Raw genomic sequence first — 20,008 nt, 5'->3', positions numbered from 1 at the left:
GTTCTCAATGGCCTTGCTGTCACTAGAATCATTGAATTTTACGAGTCTTGGCACATCAATCCTTGATGACCTCTCACAATTTCCGTCATTTAGAGTCACCGTTCGCTGCAACGTATAATTCTTCAACTGAAGCTCCTCTACTTCAGTTTGCAAGTCGGTCATTGTAGTCGTCAATGAAGTGACCTGCCCCATTAGTAAGTTTACCTGCTCTTGCAGACTCGCCACCACATCATTCAATTCATTGAATGATTCACATGCGCGTGAAATCGCTTTCTCATGCGAAGTCACCTCTTCCACTAGCTTGTTAACAGTTGCAGCCAACTCTTCTTGGCCCTGAGGTGGACCCATCTCCTCAGCTTCGGCAACTGCCTTGCCTTTGGTGTTGCGCAAGTTTTGATAAGGCGCCACGATGTCTTGTTCACAAATCGCAACCTGTCAGCGTGTCTGTCGACACTGACTCCGGAGTCCCTTCCTCAGCACGAGAACGAGCTCTGATACCACTTGTCATAGGCATATTTCCTTCAATGGGCCAACGCGGCGCTACGGTCCTTCCTCACTGCCGCAAGCCTACTAGTTAGCTCGCTTGCTGATCGCGAAAGCTTGTAATCAAAGTGCAAGAGAGCAAGAGAGAATAAAGGGAGAGAAATTGCAATGACAAGAAGCAATCACAACGAGGGCGAACAAAAGAAAGCTCAATGCATTTACTTCATTCACAATTTTGCCCACAGACTATTACTGTTCAAGTATACAGACTGCCCCTTCAGGGTATTGATTCACCTGAACCGGGCAGCTTACATCAGACTCAACAAAAGCAAAATAGACTCTAAGCGCAACTATACACTGTAAGTCGCAAGAGAACAGAGAGAGTGCTTCACTTAAAGCTATAACCAAGCATGCACATGGCCAAATCAGGCCAATTGCTGCCTACCCAACAACCAGAATTTCCCAAGAGACCCTCCCCACTACCGCTAGGAAACTCCACTTCGGCTTTCTCCACCACCCCCAATGAGTATTCTGGCAACTCCGACCAGTTCTCCAGCCACTTTACGCCCCCTGCATCCTCCTTGCTCTGGTCGAGCTCAACGCCAACAAAAAGCTAAACATTGCATAGGTCGGAGGGTTGAGGGAAGAGAGATGGTTGGGTAGGAGATGCATTTGTTTTGCTTGGGAGGAGACCTCAGAGGGAAGCGTTTTTTGGGGATTTTGGTGGGTTTGCGCAGGGTGATGGTCGGTTTCATGATGGTGGGTTGTTGTCGTCGCCATCATCATCATCATTGGTGCTGGATAGTGAGAGAGGCGAGCTGGTGAGGGCGAACAAGCTGTTGAGGAAGGAGACGGTGAAGGAGCCGAGGAAGGAGATAGGCCTCATTACACCATCACACAGAGAGAGAGAGCTTATTGACAGGAAAGATTTCTTAACCCACAAGAAAAACTTTTTTTTTGAAATATTTTCTCTCGTTTGGAAGGTTAGAAAATTTTACTTTTTTCGTACTTCCACTTTTCCTAGTATTTTCTCACTTACAAACCTGCCCTCAAGGACGAACTTGGATGGGTATTGCTAAATTCAGCCTAATTGGATATTGGATTTATACTTGGAGTCAGATGAGAAGAGGTAACACCAAATACAGATTCGATTAGCTGATGGGATATAATTTACATGTAATCTGATATTGGATTCAACTCACATTCTGATTCCGGATCTGGATGTAACATCTGCATACCAAATCCAAATCTGATTATTAATCAGATGTCATGTACCTTACCAAATCCAACTAAATGGGTACGGATTCAGTTGAAAATCAGATTCTAATCCAATCCATTGACATGCATGCGTACGACCCTACTAGTTCCACTAGCTTCTCACCAGTCCAGACTGAGGACCCCATTGTGATTTCCTTGACGTGGGGAGCCATCTCCAATGTTGCTTAAAGCTGATGGCAGTGTACACATGAAAACTGCCAATTGTGAAATAATTCCACTTTCTGTCGTTTTATGTCAAAATATATCCTTTTAGGTACAATGCAAAAAGAGAATGTATGCTTTTCATTGATGCAACAACCAACCAAAGTAGTTGACAATAATTTGATTGTTTAAAGCAAAATATTCAAAAAGTCGCAAGGTAGGCTGAGAACTTGCCAATATAAAGGTGGAGGACCGTAGATATCACAAGTGCACTTTAATTAAAACAAGTCTACACGGGTCCCTTTGTGTGAATTGTAATTTTTAAGTACTAAAATCTAGCTAGAAGACAGCTTGGAAAGCACAAGAAGGGATCATACTTTTTTTTTTAGAAAGAGAAAGCTGGGGTTAGGCAGACCCTTACCAATTATACAACTATACCATTGAGATTAGAACTTGCAACGTCCCAACCTACCTCTCTAACAAATATAGCGAGATTTATAAAAATCTCGCCCATATATCGTGAGAAATTGCCTGAAAGTTCAAAACGGCAATTTCTCCCAAGATTTTTAAATCGTGACAAATATTGTGATATTTATATTTTTAAAAGATATTTATTGTGTAAACCTCTGAGATTTTTTTTAAATGTGTTTATTTATATTTTTTAATTTATTTTTATTTTCAAGATTTTACCAAAAAATGCAAGATTTATGAAAAATTTCAAAATCTCTTGGGTTTTTGTACTGCCGAGATTTTGCCATTTTTTTTTTTTACTTTTTGTCCCAACTAAGGGTGTCAGGTTTACCCAGACCAAACCCTATAGGGTCTGGGTACGGTGATAAATAAGAAGACCTGATTAAGACATGGGTTCAGACCCAAAAATACAATTAATATATAGATTTGGATATAGTTTGTAAAATTTTATACTAAAGCTGGCTCAACCCGAGTTTCAATTTAGACCCGCAATTTTTCAATGTAAAAATGATAATAATTATTATTTTATCAGGTATGATTCATGTAGTTTTTATCCGGTTCAAGTATGTTTTCTCTTATAATGGACCTGATTATACCTGGGTCTATACCCGATAATACCATACCAAAAAATCGAGTGGAAGTCTGATTTTATGTGATGAGTAGCACATAGGCAAACGGCAACTCCGATACTGTAATCGAGCTCTTTCACAAAAACACGTAGACACGAGAATGTGTGACGCGTGTTCGACATACAGGTTTGAATTCTTTGTTGGAAAATAGGACACGAGGACATGATTTTTTCTAAAAAAATTAATTAACAAAAACTAATTAATTTTCGACTACGGCCCACTGATTGTGGAGTTTGCTACAACGAACAGGATTAAAGCCACCGGCCAAACGGGAATTTCTACCTAAGATCCCCTCTCTCATTTCCCACGCATGATCCTTACCGCTTTCCCACGGAGAAATAATTCTGTTACGAAACCGAGATTTTTAAACACAAACTCGCTTTAATATTCCGTTACGAACACGAGATTTTTGAAAAAATATAGAGGATGTTGCTTGGTTAAAGAGGAAGGAAAAAATGGTGAACTGAAAATATCGGAGATATCCGTAGGGGTTCCGTGTTTGTCCTGGAAATAGCCACGTGTCCCGGAGATTTTACAAAAGCTCCACCTCTCCCTCCGATTTATTAAAAAAAAGCGTGGGCTTAGGAACGCAATTGAGGAGAAGCCCATCCGAAGTGGAAGCCATGGCGTCACGGAGACTCTGCTTCGTCGCCTTCTTCTTCCTCTTCTTCGCTCTCTTCGGAGTCCGAACGCTAGCGGACGCCGACGACGGCGCCCATGAGGAGGTGGTGGAGGAGATTGACGCCGCTCCGGCGGACCCTAATCCCTCGCTGGAGGAGGAGTTGGAGTTGGAGTTGGGGTTGCTGAGGTCGAAGATCGCCGTCCTAGGTTGGTCGCCCACACGATTTCTCTCACTGATCGTTCTTTTCCGTCGTCGAAGCCGCAGCGTCTCGGGCATTCTCTGATTCGCGGCATTGGATCCTGTTTTTAAGTTTGGGTTTTGTTTTGCTTTTGCAATCTGTTGGAATTGTGGGAGGTTCATAATACTGATTTCATTGAAAAGTTCTGTGTTGATCCTGGAAGGGTAATGGGTGGATTTCTTGCGGTCTTCCACGATTAGCTTATTTGATCGGTCGTTTCGATTGCTCATCGTCGTGTTTTTTGGCGTGAGGATATGTTTAGCTTGGATTGTTGGATTTGATTATGTTTTAGTTGATGATTTTACTGAATTATTAGTTTATAGGGCAATTAGTTAAGACTTAATTATCGTTTGCAGCAACTCGGATTTTAAGATTACGAATCTCTCTCTCTGTGTTTGTCCGTCTGTGCAAATTTCAAAGAAAAAACATACTAAGAGTTAGTAAATTTGCTTTAGATACCACGATGTTACATTATTTTGTTCATTGTTTGTAATCGTTATTTATTATTTAACAACGATCTAATTTTGGGGCAAGCACTTTTCCATCTAAGGAGTTAGAAAACTAAATCCAAGAAAATATTTGTACCTGTTAAAACCATAGATGGCAACAATGTGCAAGTGGATCAGTAATTATGAGATCTGCACTAGATAGACTGCAAAGTTAGAGGTGTGGGGTTCATATGGTTGCAATAAAGCATCTTCTTCTGATTGTGACAGTACAGTGTGTTCAGCTTGTATGACATGATAAATATAACAAGATTGGTGCAGAGTGATGATGCGAAGCAAACTAGTAATATATAATGCAATGAATGTCCACTACTCAGATTGTAGGGGTGCTCGTATTGCATTATGCGGTAGATCTGATACTATTGGGTGAAAAAAGAAACATCTCTTAGGCAACTGCATGTAGATGATATGCATGTCCCAAGTACCGACTTGATGGATGAAAAAGAAAGTTACTGAAAATGCATATTTGTGAGGAAGTTTAATAGCATTTCCCTTAGATAAGAAGAGTGAGAAAGGTTGTTTGAGGTGGTTTTGTATTCCGTCAAGTGACGTGGTGCCACTCTAGTGTGAACAGGTTGGATGTGCTGAAGGAGCCATAAGAAGAAATGGGTGGCATGAGCTAATCTACAACCAATTCTATCATGGATAGCTCTGCCAAGGCACAACACCTTTAAAAGACCTATCGGTGCCTCTGTAGGACTAGTCAGTCGACTAGAGACTCCAATATTTTTTTAAGAAATATGGAAAAATCATATTGGAATACTAAAACTAATGGAATACATGCATTTATGTGTCCTTGTATATAACATTTCATTTTTCCATAAAAAGTACTCAGATGAACATGATTGTGTCTAAATCCCTTAAATCCAAATCTTTCAAGGGATCAAATGTTGTTTGGGTCTGACACCAAATCCAAGCTATTCAAAAATTAAATTTCACATCTCCATTTTTTCAAACATCAGTGGTTTATTTGTTGGCCAACATATTTGCCAAACCGGATCCCTTAAGTCTGAGATACAAGGCACTAAGTGGCACCGTTGATTTTGGTTGAAATTTGTAAAGAATCATATTTTGAGCATTATACTGGTCCAAATAATTGGCCTAGCTAGATTTAAAGTAAGAATGTTCCAGTTAGTTAGTTTAGCTACATTTAAAGCATTTTCCCCTTACCCAATCTCAACAAAATGTGGTGGAAAGCCTGGGTATAGACATTTGGAGTGGCCCATCTAATAGATATTTAGGTTGTAGGTAGGTTTTCTACTGATGTAAAATATTAAAACAAATTTTTCATTAGTGATCTGGATGAAATATGTGCACATGGTAGTTTTTTTAACCCTCTCTCTCTCAACTAGTTTTTCAAATATTCTATGTGCACATTTTCACATACTCTCTTGTGTGTATCAGGCAAGGAATACACTTGTATTTCTTGGCATCACTTGACAGTGGCTTAGGTGGAAATTTAGTCAGAGTTACCATCTACGGTTGGTTCCCATAACCTGTCTGTTTGGTTTTTACTTTTCAGCCCAGCTGATAACAGGCTGATGCCAGTTGAAGGCTTGGAGTGGGACAATCTGAGCTTAAGAGTGGCGAACCACATAAATTGTGGAACATCCATCTAAAGGGCATGCTTGTACTGTTTTTTATTCAACAAAAAAAATGTTGGTAGAAGAAGTGGATCCATCCTTTATTAATGATACCAACAACACTTGCTTCTATCTGCTCGACTTCTGGAAACCAGTATCAGTGCATACATTATCAGATACACTCGGGTGTATAGTATATCATGCTCATGTTATTCACTTATCCTTCTACCTTTGTTACTTTCATCACTATCTTAACTAACATCTTCATTATTCTTTTAGAATTATCATTCAAATAGGCATTTGCCTTGTTTTTTTTGTTTTTTACTATTATTATTTTGTTATTAAACCAACATGTAGCTTACAATTGCAATTGTTTATTTATTTTTAAGAGTATAATATTGAAGAGAAAACTCAAGAGCTGAAAAATAAAGATGATAGGATCATGCAGCTTGAAAAGATCATTCAGGAGAAGTTGGAGAATCTTGCATCATTGCAGAATGAAATTGATTCCCTTCAGGTTGGTGTTGGTCTTAAATTTTAAATATAATTGAGCTGATGTTTTCATTTGCAGAACCTGGTGTTGATTACAGTTACCTTATCTAATGTAAAGAATAACTTGTCTTTTTTGTTTCTTCATCTCGATCTAGAGCTATTTTACTACCGTTTATATTTAAGTTTCTGTGGTATATTTTTATTCTTGTAGGGTGTATATATTGCTAAACTCAGCTGATAGGCTTATCAAGGTTCAACCTTGAATACTCTTAATGCCAGCCTATTGTCATCAGCGTTATTCTTAATAAATATAAAAAGGGGGACTCAACTGGTTGTTGGAATAGACAGAGTTCTAATTTAAAGAACAATTTCAAATGTTTTAAACAATGTTGTGAAAAGCGTTGAGGCGGAGCGAGGCGCTTCACCAAAAACTGAGGCGAGGCGTAAAGCGTAAGCCTCAATTTTTTTTTGAAAACTTAAAAAAAATATGAAAAACATCTAAAATTACAAATAAATAAACAAATGCTTCTTCTTCTTCTTTTTATTATTATTACTATATGATTATTATTATTACTATCACGCCTTAGGCTGGCGCCTTGAGGCGCAGAGGGCCTCGCCTCAAGGCGTGCTTTTAATAACACTGGTTTTAAAGAAACATAGTATTCATGTGACATGGATTTCTTGGACTCAGATGTTATTGCTGTCATGAAATATGCAGAAAAACAAAACAAGAGCCTCCAAGGGCTTACAAGAACATGAACACAAGGTGCACATGCACAAGTCCACTAAGGGACAATACAAAGTGCCAACATAGGCAATAGGAACATCGACTATGGGAAATACATTGCATTAAGGCATAAGAACACGAACAATCATAAAAATAATAATATTTCATTCATAATAAAACTCACAAAGGTGTTAGAATGCTTAGAAAAACAACTTTACAAGAAGGGGAATACCCCTATTTATACGCAACAAAGGCCACATAGTCCCATTGGGACTGTTCCAGACCCCCATGTTTACACCTTTTTGTTTCTGATGTATATACCTCTTTGGCACTCTCTAGTGCTGCATATGGCCTTTTGGCTTAACCCTGTGTATCGGGCCCCTCTCTTCCCCTCTTTATGTACTCTAGGTACAAGTTGTTATAAAAGAAGTTTTATGCATCCTTGCATTCTTTGCGTTTGTGCATGCGTGTACTCTTGCTTTTGCTCCTGCTCGTGTATTGTGAGTTGCTTGTATGCTTAAAAGGCTTTCTTTTGGTGTTTGTGATTACCTGAAGCTACGTCGCGGGGGCCTTCACTTATAAGCCCGTGACAAGTTGGTACCAAAGCCTTGTCGACATTGGGATTGACAATGGCGCTGAAGAGAAATGTCATAGCTCCTTCTGGTAGTATGGTTTATCTTGAAGAAGAGTTAATGACTAATGATCGTGTGTCAGCTATTGCGCGTGATGTCCGTCGAGCTGACGGGGACAGTGACCAACGTAGAGAAGTTGATTAATGGGACTTGTCCTGCTTTTACAGATCTCAACATGGAGTTCAAGACAACAAGAGAGGGGGGTGAAAGACTTTGTGAAAAGTCTTGCCACTAGATTTGGGGATTCGGTTGATGACCTTGCCACCAAATTAGATGATCTGCTCGGTCAGTTCAATATTATGGTTGTAAAAATGGATGTTGTCCGACGGAAGAATGATCAGTTGGAGCGACAATTGAGGATTGTCCCAGCTGGTGGAGCTACGACACACGTGGATAGGCCGTGTATCAAGCTACATGAGTCTGTTACGACAATGAAGCCATACATGATACTTCAAGTACAAGGTTTTGATGATGAGCAAGTAGAATCAACTGCATTTCAGCTAAGGCTATGAAGAAATTGAAGAATTCAGTGAAGAATCCTTAAAGACTAGTGTGCAAATGTTTAATTCATTAAAAGTCTTAGATTCTTGTAAGAGCCTTACTTAGAGTGCATATTTAGGTTGCATTTCACCTTAAAAATCTTTAGAAAAACTTTTCTAAAAGAAACTCTTTTGAAAATCTTTTTAGAAAACTCTTTTCTTAAATTTTCATGTTTATTAGTCGACCAATAGACTTATCAGTCGACTAATCCTTTCGCGCCATATTTTCTAAAAAATCATTCGTGTCAAATTAGTCGACCGAAGATTTTATCAGTCGACTGGACAAAATGTCTGTTTTCTGGAAAATTAGCAGCAGTCGACTAATGGTTTTTCAGTCGACTGAACAGAACATGTGTTTTCTGAAAATTTAGCAGCAGTCGACTAATGCTTTTTATCAGTCGACCGAACAGAATGTTTGTTTTTCAGAAGTTTTTAGCAGCAGTCGACTAAAAGGTTTTTCAGTCTACTGATGATATTATCAGTCGACTAACTTTTCTTAAGTCGACTAAGTTTCAAAAGTTCAGATTTTCAAACGGCTCGATTAACAGATCAGTCGACCGACGATAACTGTCAGTCTACTAATAACTAACTATTAGTCGACTAACTGATGTTTCAGTCGACTAATTTTGTCGTTTTCCTGAAACTTCAAAAAGGCGTGTCTTTTCATTTTTCAAACATTTTGATCGTTTGAAATGGACCGTTTTGACACCCTTTTATACTCTCAACGTATGAAATCTTTTAACTATAAATATAAGTGCATTTTACACTAAAAAACAACAATTCAATCGATTTGAATCTTGCTTTTCACTCTTATTCATTCAAGTATTGATTTTCTCACTCACGTGATATTTTCACTTCAGTTTTTCACTCAAATCACTTTGAGAGATAGTGAATTCGTGAGTAGAGTATTTCAACAACCTCAAAAGCCAATTGCATCTCATTTGCATTCAAAAGGAATGCTCATAGGTTGTATTGTAAGTTCTTATTTCTTTTGTGTAAAAAGAAGGACTCCTTGGTGTGAAGGAGTTGTTTGCTTTCAGTGGGATTGTTACTGAAAGTGGGACCGGTTATGGTCTGTGTGATCTTGTAGTTTACAAGGTTGATAGTGGAAAATCTCAAGCGGGTTTTGCTTGGGGACTGGATGTAGGTCGGGTTTGACCGAACCAGGATAAAATCTTGTGTTCTTTGTGTGTTTGCTTTGAGATTTGCAAAATCATTCAATATTCCGCAGAAAAGTTTTAAAAGCACTATTCACCCCCCCTCTAGTGCTCGTTGCCTCGATCCTAGTGCACTTTCATTTGGTATCAGAGCACAGGTTTGCTATTACTTTGATTTGACCATCATCTAGCATGGCAACTACAACATCTCAGCACAAAGAAGGAAGCTCCTCTGTTCGTCCTCCTCTCTTCGACGGAACAAACTATGGATACTGGAAAGTAAGAATGACAATATTCCTGCAATCCATGGATCTCGATATCTGGAGAGTTGTTTCAGAAAAGTACCAAACTCCATCAACTGATTTCAGACGATGGACCGATGATGAAAAGAAGACTGCTTCACTGAATGCCAAAGCTATGAATGCGCTGTATTGTGGCGTTGACAAGGTAGAGTTCAATCGCATCTCTCAATGCTCTACAGCTAATGAAATCTGGCATACTCTTCTCGTAACACACGAAGGTACATCAAAGGTAAAGGAATCTAAAATTGCTTCTTTAGTTCATAAATTTGAATTGTTCAAAATGAAGCAAAATGAATCTATATCGGACATGGTAACTAGAATGACCGATATAACTAACACTTTGAAATCCCTTGGAAAATAATACTCACAAGTGGATTTAGTCAGAAAAATTCTAAGATGTTTAACTCCTGAATGGGAGAGAAAAACCACTGCTATTGAAGAAGCAAATGATCTCAATACTCTCACTCTTGAAGACTTAGTTGGTAACCTAATGGCATATGAGGTCCAACTTCAAGACAGACAAGAAGAAGAGCCTAAAAAGAAATCTCTTGCTTTTAAGGCTACTTCTGACTCAGAAGATTTAGAAGAAGATGAAGATGAAGATATTGCCCTCATCAAAAGGCAATTCAGAAGATTCATCAAAAAGGGAAGATTTCAAAGAAAGGCAAAGAAAGTAGATTCTTCCATTCCCAATGAAGTAAAGTGCTTTAACTGCAAAAAGGCAGGACATATCAAGAAAGATTGTCCTTTTCTCAAATTCAAGCCCAAGGACCAATTCAAGAAGAAAAAGGCATTTCAAGCCTGTTGGGATGATAGTGACTCCTCCTCCGATGAAGAATCAAATGAAGAAGTCACCAACATGTGTTTTGTAGCACAAGAGAATTCGGTAAGTCAATTTGACTATGATGAGTTATTTGAAGCATTTAATGATTTATATGCTAAATTTAAGAATCTTAGTTCTAAAAATAAAGAGTTAAAAACTGAAAATTTAACTCTTGACTCTCAAAATAAAGTGTTACTTCAAAAAATAGAAGATCTCAAGAAGGAAAATTCTTGCCAAGCACTTAAGATAAAAGAAATTGGAGTTAGAACCAATCTCTTACAAAAAGAAATATTTAGTCTTAAAGAAAAGTCAAATGATCTTCTTTCTATAGTGACCAAATTTACAAATGGTCAAGAGAATCTAGAAAAACTTTTTGGTTCTCAAAGATGCTCGGTTAATAAAACCGGATTGGGATATAGCTTCTTTGATACTCAAAATAGACCAAACTATGTGGTGAAAAATCAAAGACATTATTCTCAACCTTTTGTTCATAAAACTAAATTTTCTAGTTCTAATAGAAATGCATCTAGAAAATGATTATTCTAGAAATGATTATAGAAAGAATATTTATTATCAAAGGAAACCAAAATCCAAATGGATATGGGTTCCTAAGACTAACTCTCATGGACCCGAAAATAGAAAGGGGTCAAATGCTCTGTTTTCTGATTTTGTTGTAGGTACACAACATAAGGAGCAAATGGATATTGGACAGCGGCTGTTCCAAACATATGACTGGAAGGCCGGAGTTATTTTCCACCCTCCAAAATAAGGATGGAGGAACCGTCACCTTTGGTGACAATAACAAGGGAAAAGTGATAGGTATTGGTAATATTGGTAATCCAAAATTTCCCTTGATAGAAAATGTTCTTTTAGTAGATGGTTTAATGCATAATTTAATATCTATTAGTCAATTATGTGATAAAGGTTTTCATGTTTCTTTTGAAAATGATTTATGCTTAGTTTCTGATTTTCAATCTAAAAAGATCATTTTTAAAGGTAAAAGAAGAAACAATGTGTATGAACTATATCTAGATGAATTACCCTCTTTTAATGAAAAATGTCTTATTGTTTCAAATGAAATTCAATGGTTATGACACAAGAGACTTGGACATGTTAATTTTAAAATTATTTCAAAATTATCCAAGAATGATCTTGTAAGAGGCCTACCTAGAATACCATATAAAAAGGATCACTTATGTGATGCTTGTCAAAGGGGTAAACAAATTAAGAGTTCTTTTAAAGCAAAAGATATAGTTTCAACAAAACGTCCTCTTGAACTTTTACATTTAGATCTATTTGGACCATCTAGAATTCAAAGTTTGAATGGTAGCAAGTATGCTTTTGTTATATTAGATGATTATTCTCGATTTACATGGGTGATTTTTCTAAAAAGCAAAAATGATGCTTTTTCATAATTTTCTAAACTTTATATAAGAATTACAAATGAAAAATCTACATCTATTATTAAAATTCGTAGTGATCATGGTGGTGAATTTGAAAATGAATCTTTTCTAAAGTTTTGTGATTTACATGGTATATCTCACAACTTTGCTTTTCCTAGAGCGGCTCCACAAAATGGAGTTGTTGAAAGAAAGAATAGAACTTTGCAAGAATGTGCTAGAACCATGCTTCAAGATAAAAATTTACCAAAATATTTTTGGGCTGAAGCAATTAATACAACATGTTATGTCTTAAATCGTGTTCTTATTCGACCAATTTTACATAAAACATGTTTTGAATTGTATTATGATCGTATACCAAAGATCTCATATTTCAAAATTTTTGGTAGTAAATGTTTCTTGTTAAATACCAAAGATAATCTTGATAAGTTTGATTCAAAATCAGATGAATCAATATTTCTTGGATATTCTTCTAGAAGTAAAGCATATCGTATTTTCAATAAAAGAACATCTTGTATTGAAGAATCTTTACATGTTGCATTTAATGAGAATTGTGAGCAGGTTATTCCTCTAAGCGAAGAAGAAGAAGCAACACTTCAAGAAGAACCCTTGACAGAGAGTACTTCTCAAGAAAATATTCCTCTTCAACCGGTTTGGAAAGAAGTTCCTAATCATCCACATGAACAAGTTATTGGTGAAATAAAGAGTGGTGTCCAAACTAGAAGGCAGTTAGAAAAATATATTGCAAATGTTGCTTTCATATCTAAATTAGAACCAAAGAATATCAATGAGGCATGTGATGATGAATTTTGGCTTTTAGCCATGTCTGAAGAACTTAACCAATTTACTAGGAATGATGTTTGGGATCTAGTTGATAGACCAAAGGATCATCCAGTAATTGGAACAAGATGGGTCTTCCGAAATAAGCTGGATGAAAATGGTGAAGTCATTCGTAACAAAGAAAGGCTAGTGGCACAAGGCTATAATCAAGAAGAAGGCATAGATTTTGATGAAACCTATGCACCAGTGGCTCGATTAGAGTCAATTCGTATGATGCTTGCTTTTGCTAGTTACATGAACTTCAAGTTATATCAAATTGATGTTAAGAGTGCATTCTTAAATGGACACATCAATGAAGAAGTTTATGTAGAGCGACCCCCAGGCTTTGAAAATGAGAAATATCCAGAAAAGGTCTATAAATTGAAAAGAGCTTTGTATGGACTCAAACAAGCACCAAGAGCGTGGTATGAAAGACTACGAAATTTTCTAGAACAATCTGGTTTTAACATTGGTCGGGTAGACTCCACTTTATTTATTAAAAATCTTAATTCAGATATTCTTCTTGTGCAAATTTATGTTGATGACATAATATTTGGTTCTACTAATGATTCTCTTTGTAAAGAATTTGCTAAAGCTATGCAGGAAGAGTTTGAAATGAGCTTGATGGGCGAATTAAACTACTTCCTTGGACTTCAAATAAAGCAAACTGAAGAAGGAATCTTCATCAATCAGGGTAAGTATACAAAAGAACTTCTCAAGAGATTTGGGATGGACTCATCGAAATCAAGAAGGAATCCTATGAGTACAACTACTTCTCTTGATAAAGATGAAAATGGTAAAAGTGTAGATACTAAGCTCTACAGAGGTATGATCAGATCTCTATTATACTTAACTGCTAGTCGACCTGATATTATGTTTAGTGTTTGTATGTGTGCAAGATTTCAAGCTAATCCAAAGGAATCTCATTTAACTGCAGTAAAACAAATTCTTCGATATTTGAAAGATACTTCAGATTTCGGTTTGTTTTACCCAAAATCATCTTCCTTTGATTTAGTTTCATATAGTGATGCAGATTTTGCAGGAAGTAAATCTGATCGCAAGAGTACTAGTGGAACTTGTCATTTCTTGGGAAATTCCTTAGTCTCTTGGTTTAGTAAAAAACAAAATTCAGTATCACTCTCAACAACTGAAGCTGAATATATAGCGGCTAGTTTAGCATGTTCACAATTACTTTGGATGAAACAGACCTTAAAAGATTTTGGTTTAAACTACTCCACAACAACTATTTATTGTGACAACACTAGTCTATAAATCTTTCGAAAAATCCTATTCAGCACTCAAGAACTAAGCATATTGAAGTTAGACATCATTTTTTAAGAGATCATGTGTTAAAAGGAGATATTTCGTTAAATTTTATTTCCACTAAAGAACAACATGCCGATATCTTCATTAAACCTCTTAAAAATGAAGATTTTATGAGAATTAGGAGAGAACTAGGTATTTGCTCGTTTTTGGATTTATAAAAATGCTGATTTTTTGAACAAAATCTCAAAATCACACTATATTAGTCGACCGATAAAATTCTAGTCGACTGATGTTTTATATTTTGGAATGTATCGCATCATATTAGTCGACCGATATATTTCTAGTCGACTGATGATATTTTTAGAATTAGTCGCATTATTAGTCGATCGATAAAGTTTTAGTCGACTAAAGTTTTTAAATCTTAAATGAAGGGACCCGACACCCCTTGGATTTGTTTTTTTTAAAACCCGTTTTTTTTTAAAAGGAAGGCATCGTTTCATTCTCGCACCTTTTCGTTTTTTTTAACGAAACCCTTAAACCAAAAACCCCTCTTTCTCTTTTGCCTCTCTCTCTCTCTATTCCGAAAAACCCTCGGAGTGCCGTTCTACTCCATCACTTCCGGAATTTTCTTACCGTAACAGGGAGACGCCGGAATCTTCTGGCCGTGATCTTTAAACGCCGGAATCCTCTTGCAGCGACTGGCGCATCTTCAAAACACTCCGGAACTCTCTTGCCGTGACAGTGCATTACCGGAATCCCCTTTTGGCCGACCTCTCCTCACCGTCAGCCACCGCATCGTCCTTTGTTTTTGAACGCCGGAAAGCTTTTTCCCTTTGCCGGACGTTGTTTGGAAGCCGACATTTTGGTAACCATGCCTCACACGAAGTCTGCATCTGCAAAAGGTTTAGGTTCTCCTCCTCCTACACCTACTTCAAGACATGGTTTTTCACTAAGATTACTTCGCAACCCTCTTCTCTATGACACTTTTGGATCAATTTCTGCACTACCTATTTTACCAGGCCGAAATGTTCTATTTCACTTGTTTTCTCGTTACAAAATAAGAGAATTATTTCCTGCTATTTCACATCTTTTTTATGCTTGTGCAGATACCCTTCACTATCCTTTTCTTATTCACTTGTTTTACACGAATTTACAAATGAATCATGAAACTGGAGTTTTGTCTTCTCTTGTTCGTGATGTTGAAATCGAGTTTGATTCAAAATTGCTTGGAGAAATTCTTGAAATTCCATCTTCAGACACTCTTTTCAACACTATTGAAATGAATGATGAAAGAGTTTTTGAACAAATTCTTCTTCCAGAAGCACCTCACTGCCCTCCTTTAAAAAATACTAATCTTCAAACTCGTGCACGCATTGCTGGACGAATCCTTACCCACAATGTTCTACCCAAAACTGGTTCTTTTGATTATTATTCCACAGATCTATCTACGACTCTTTATGTTTTATTTGGAAATATTTCTGTCAACTGGGCCAATGTGTATTTTACAAACTTGTGGAAACAAAAACCATTTCTTCCTTATGGTTGTCTTTTAACCCGTATTTTTAGACATTTTAAAGTTCCTTTAACAAATGAAAAGTACATTGAGCAAAAAGAGTTCTTTGATCAAACAATTTTTAAAAGAATGAAAATTAAATATCTGCCTCCCTTAAATGTTGATCAAACTGAACCATCTGATCCTAATGAACCATCTATTTCTGAACCTTCACCTTCTGCGACACCTTCATCTCATGCAAAAAGAAAGAGATTTTCGACAAATCAAGACCATGATGAAGTTATGCAGAGACTGGAAGCTTTGGAGCTACATCAACACACCTTTCGTGAAGATGTGACTCAACAACTTGCTTCAATTCAGAAGGATGTAACTGCCATTAAGGATTTGCTAAACTCTCTTTTTTGATCTTTGATCTTTGAAAAACATACTTTATGGGTTGTAATATTTTAAACTTATCTCTATTTTTGCTTATGCTATTTTTGTCCTTACTCTTTTTGATTCTGACAAAGGGGGAGAAAAAGATAAAGATAACATTACTTTGAAATTGCAGGGAGATCTTGAGAAAAAGATGATAGCAATTACATTACAGGAGATCTTGCATGAGAAATGCAAAATTAAGAGAAAAAGAAAGCTTTGAATGAATGTATTTCTAAATACATGAAGAAATGATGAATGAAAATGCAAACCAATCAATATGTGATATATGTGCTTTAAATGTGCTAACTTTTAATGTTTTGCAGCATATTGATAGGGGGAGTAAAATCTCCATCTATGCATCTAAATGCTTCATCTTTGATTAAGTTTGTCATCATCAAAAAGGGGGAGATTGTTACGACAATGAAGCCATACATGATACTTCAAGTACAAGGTTTTGATGATGAGCAAGTAGAATCAACTGCATTTCAGCTAAGGCTATGAAGAAATTGAAGAATTCAGTGAAGAATCCTTAAAGACTAGTGTGCAAATGTTTAATTCATTAAAAGTCTTAGATTCTTGTAAGAGCCTTACTTAGAGTGCATATTTAGGTTGCATTTCACCTTAAAAATCTTTAGAAAAACTTTTCTAAAAGAAACTCTTTTGAAAATCTTTTTAGAAAACTCTTTTCTTAAATTTTCATGTTTATTAGTCGACCAATAGACTTATCAGTCGACTAATCCTTTCGCGCCATATTTTCTAAAAAATCATTCGTGTCAAATTAGTCGACCGAAGATTTTATCAGTCGACTGGACAGAATGTCTGTTTTCTGGAAAATTAGCAGCAGTCGACTAATGGTTTTTCAGTCGACTGAACAGAACATGTGTTTTCTGAAAATTTAGCAGCAGTCGACTAATGCTTTTTATCAGTCGACCGAACAGAATGTTTGTTTTTCAGAAGTTTTTAGCAGCAGTCGACTAAAAGGTTTTTCAGTCTACTGATGATATTATCAGTCGACTAACTTTTCTTAAGTCGACTAAGTTTCAAAAGTTCAGATTTTCAAACGGCTCGATTAACAGATCAGTCGACCGACGATAACTGTCAGTCTACTAATAACTAACTATTAGTCGACTAACTGATGTTTCAGTCGACTAATTTTGCCGTTTTCCTGAAACTTCAAAAAGGCGTGTCTTTTCATTTTTCAAACATTTTGATCGTTCGAAATGGACCGTTTTGACACCCTTTTATACTCTCAACGTATGGAATCTTTTAACTATAAATATGAGTGCATTTTACACTAAAAAACAACAATTCAATCGATTTGAATCTTGCTTTTCACTCTTATTCATTCAAGTATTGATTTTCTCACTCACGTGATATTTTCACTTCAGTTTTTCACTCAAATCACTTTGAGAGATAGTGAATTCGTGAGTAGAGTATTTCAACAACCTCAAAAGCCAATTGCATCTCATTTGCATTCAAAAGGAAGGCTCATAGGTTGTATTGTAAGTTCTTATTTCTTTTGTGTAAAAAGAAGGACTCCTTGGTGTAAAGGAGTTGTTTGCTTTCAGTGGGATTGTTACTGAAAGTGGGACCGGTTATGGTCTGTGTGATCTTGTAGTTTACAAGGTTGATAGTGGAAAATCTCAAGCGGGTTTTGCTTGGGGACTGGATGTAGGTCGGGTTTGACCGAACCAGGATAAAATCTTGTGTTCTTTGTGTGTTTGCTTTGAGATTTGCAAAATCATTCAATATTCCGCAGAAAAGTTTTAAAAGCACTATTCACCCCCCCTCTAGTGCTCGTTGCCTCGATCCTAGTGCACTTTCAGAGTCCACAAAGTACAGGGGCACTCGAAACTCGAGAGACCTTGAGAACTTTATTTACCAGATGGAGTAGTATCTTGATGTTGCTAGGATAGAGAAAGACACAGATAGGCTGCGCACTGTAACAATGTACTTTGCAGATCAAACGACTCTTTGGTGGAGACGTTGCTTAGGCGATGTTCGACGTGGGCTGGTCGCAATAGTCTCATGGGAGGACCTTAAGAAAGAGCTAAGAGACTTCTTTTTGCCCAAGAATGAAGAAAAATTAGCCCACAATAGGTTATTGACATTGAAGCAGCCATGGTCAGTTCATGATTATGTCAAGGCATTCTCCTCGATAATGTTGGACATCGAGGATATGGGTGATGAAAATCGGTTGTTTTACTTCAGCCATGGCTTGCAGGGGTGGGCAACTATAAAACTCATTCGGCATGATCCTCTAACTCTCACTGCAGTGCTTGCAGTTGCAGAGAAGCTTGTCGAGCTTGATAGGAACAACACAATATTTCAAGTTAGACAATATGGAAATGACCGTAACAACAATAATCGAAGGGACAATCGACGGAACGTTAATGCGCATGGCCATGGGAACCAACAGAATCATGGCCGACAGGATGGTCAAAATAACAATCAGAACATGAATAACTTTCAGGGTTACAACTATCGTCGTCGTGATTGTCGTATCTGTCATGAGAATCATTGGGCCGATACGTGTTCCAACAAGAATTGCGATCAAGGGAATGGAGATAACCGCGCACCCTGAGCTACAAATGTTGTTCAGGGTGAGGAAATTCATCAACCTGCAGGGGCGTCAACTGTTGAGGCAATGCAGATAATGAATGCATTGAAGGTAACAACTACCGCAGAACCATTTGTATACAAAGAACTGATGTACTTGAAACTTCTACTCAACGGAAGACTCACCACACAGATGCTACACACAACTTCATCTCGCGTGAAGAAGCAGAACAATTGGGATTGCGGTGGGAAAAGGAGAGCCACATAAAAGCGTTTAACTTTGAAGCAAGAGCCATCTACGATGCTATTCGTGATGCATCAATGCAGATTCATAATTGGTCAGGAAGAACCACATTATCAGTTGCACCTATGGATGATTTCAAAGCCATCCTTGAGATCATTTTTTAGAATTAACAAGTGTTGATGCCTCACCTTAATGATGTTAGCTTTGAGGGTGAGAATCAACTCGGCATGGTTACCACGATACCAGTAGTGAAGCTTCGCGAGCGCTTGGTGTCTGCGCTCCAGTTGAAGAGAGGCATGAAAAGTGGTGATGAGACTTTTCTCGTCACAATCTGTACAATAGATAAAGCGGGAGAAGCCGCTGATGTCTCAGGGTCCCTAATACTCATATTGAAGGAGTTTGGTGATGTTATGTCTACCGAACTGTCAAAGAAGCTACCTCCAAGGCATGAGGTCGACCACCAGATTGAGTTAGTGCTGGGTGCACGACCACCCACGATGACTTCATATCGTATGGCAATTCCTGAACTGCAGGAATTATGCAAGCAATTGGATGACATGCTCGAAGCAGGGATCATCCAACCATTTAAAACTCTTTTTGGAGCGCCCGTGCTATTTCAGGCAAAGCATGATGGGTCGAAGCGTCTGTGCGTCGACTACAGGGCACTAAATAAAATGACTACGAAGAACAAGTATTCGCTTCCTTTGATTGTGAACTTGTTTGATCAGCTTGGAAAGGCAAAAGTCTTCTCTCGATTGGACCTGAGATTAGGCTATTGACAAGTAAGAGTTGCTAAAGGGGGTGAATAAAAAACCACTTGTGTAACGTTTTATGGTGTGTTCGAATTTCTTGTTATGCCATTTGGCCTGACGAACGCGTCCACAACCTTCTCAACCCTGTTGAATAAGATTTTCTACCCGTATCTTGATACGTTTAATGCATGTCAGATAATTTTTGAGGAAATAGCTTTTGAGGAGTTAAAGCGCGCCCTGACAAAACTTGTATTAAGGTTGCTAGATTGTCAACAATCGTTTGAAGTGCAGACTAACGCGTCTGACTACTCAATTGGAGGAGTGTTGCTCCAGGAAGGACATCCCATTGCGTTTGAGAACCGAAAGCTAAATGACGCCGAGCGTCGATACATTGTGCACGAGCACAAAATGTTGG

The 20,008-nt window shown here is 37.5% G+C and overlaps 1 protein-coding gene across 4 annotated transcripts in view; it reads left to right on the top strand.

The window, feature by feature from the left end:
- The first annotated feature begins 3,581 nt into the window (after positions 1–3,581).
- LOC149815377 (uncharacterized) overlaps positions 3,582–20,008 on the top strand; it is a 123,244-nt gene continuing 106,817 nt past the window's right edge. For 3 of the 4 annotated variants that reach the window (XR_016428131.1, XR_016428130.1, XM_089990612.1), the window contains exons 1-2: positions 3,584–3,830; positions 6,341–6,468. Coding sequence is in view for 2 of the 4 variants with exons in the window: in XM_089990612.1 (XP_089846738.1) it covers positions 3,626–3,830; positions 6,341–6,468 (333 nt within the window). In the remaining 2 variants the exon portion in view is untranslated. Of the gene's footprint in view, positions 3,831–6,340; positions 6,469–20,008 lie in introns of all 4 variants that reach the window. The other variant, XM_089990611.1, reaches the window with a different exon arrangement.

Source organism: Nuphar pumila, chromosome 15 (genome assembly GCF_984573655.1).
Source record: "Nuphar pumila chromosome 15, dmNupPumi1.hap1.1, whole genome shotgun sequence".
Classification (NCBI taxonomy): domain Eukaryota; kingdom Viridiplantae; phylum Streptophyta; class Magnoliopsida; order Nymphaeales; family Nymphaeaceae; genus Nuphar; species Nuphar pumila.
This window is presented reverse-complemented; position numbering and strand designations above follow the sequence as displayed.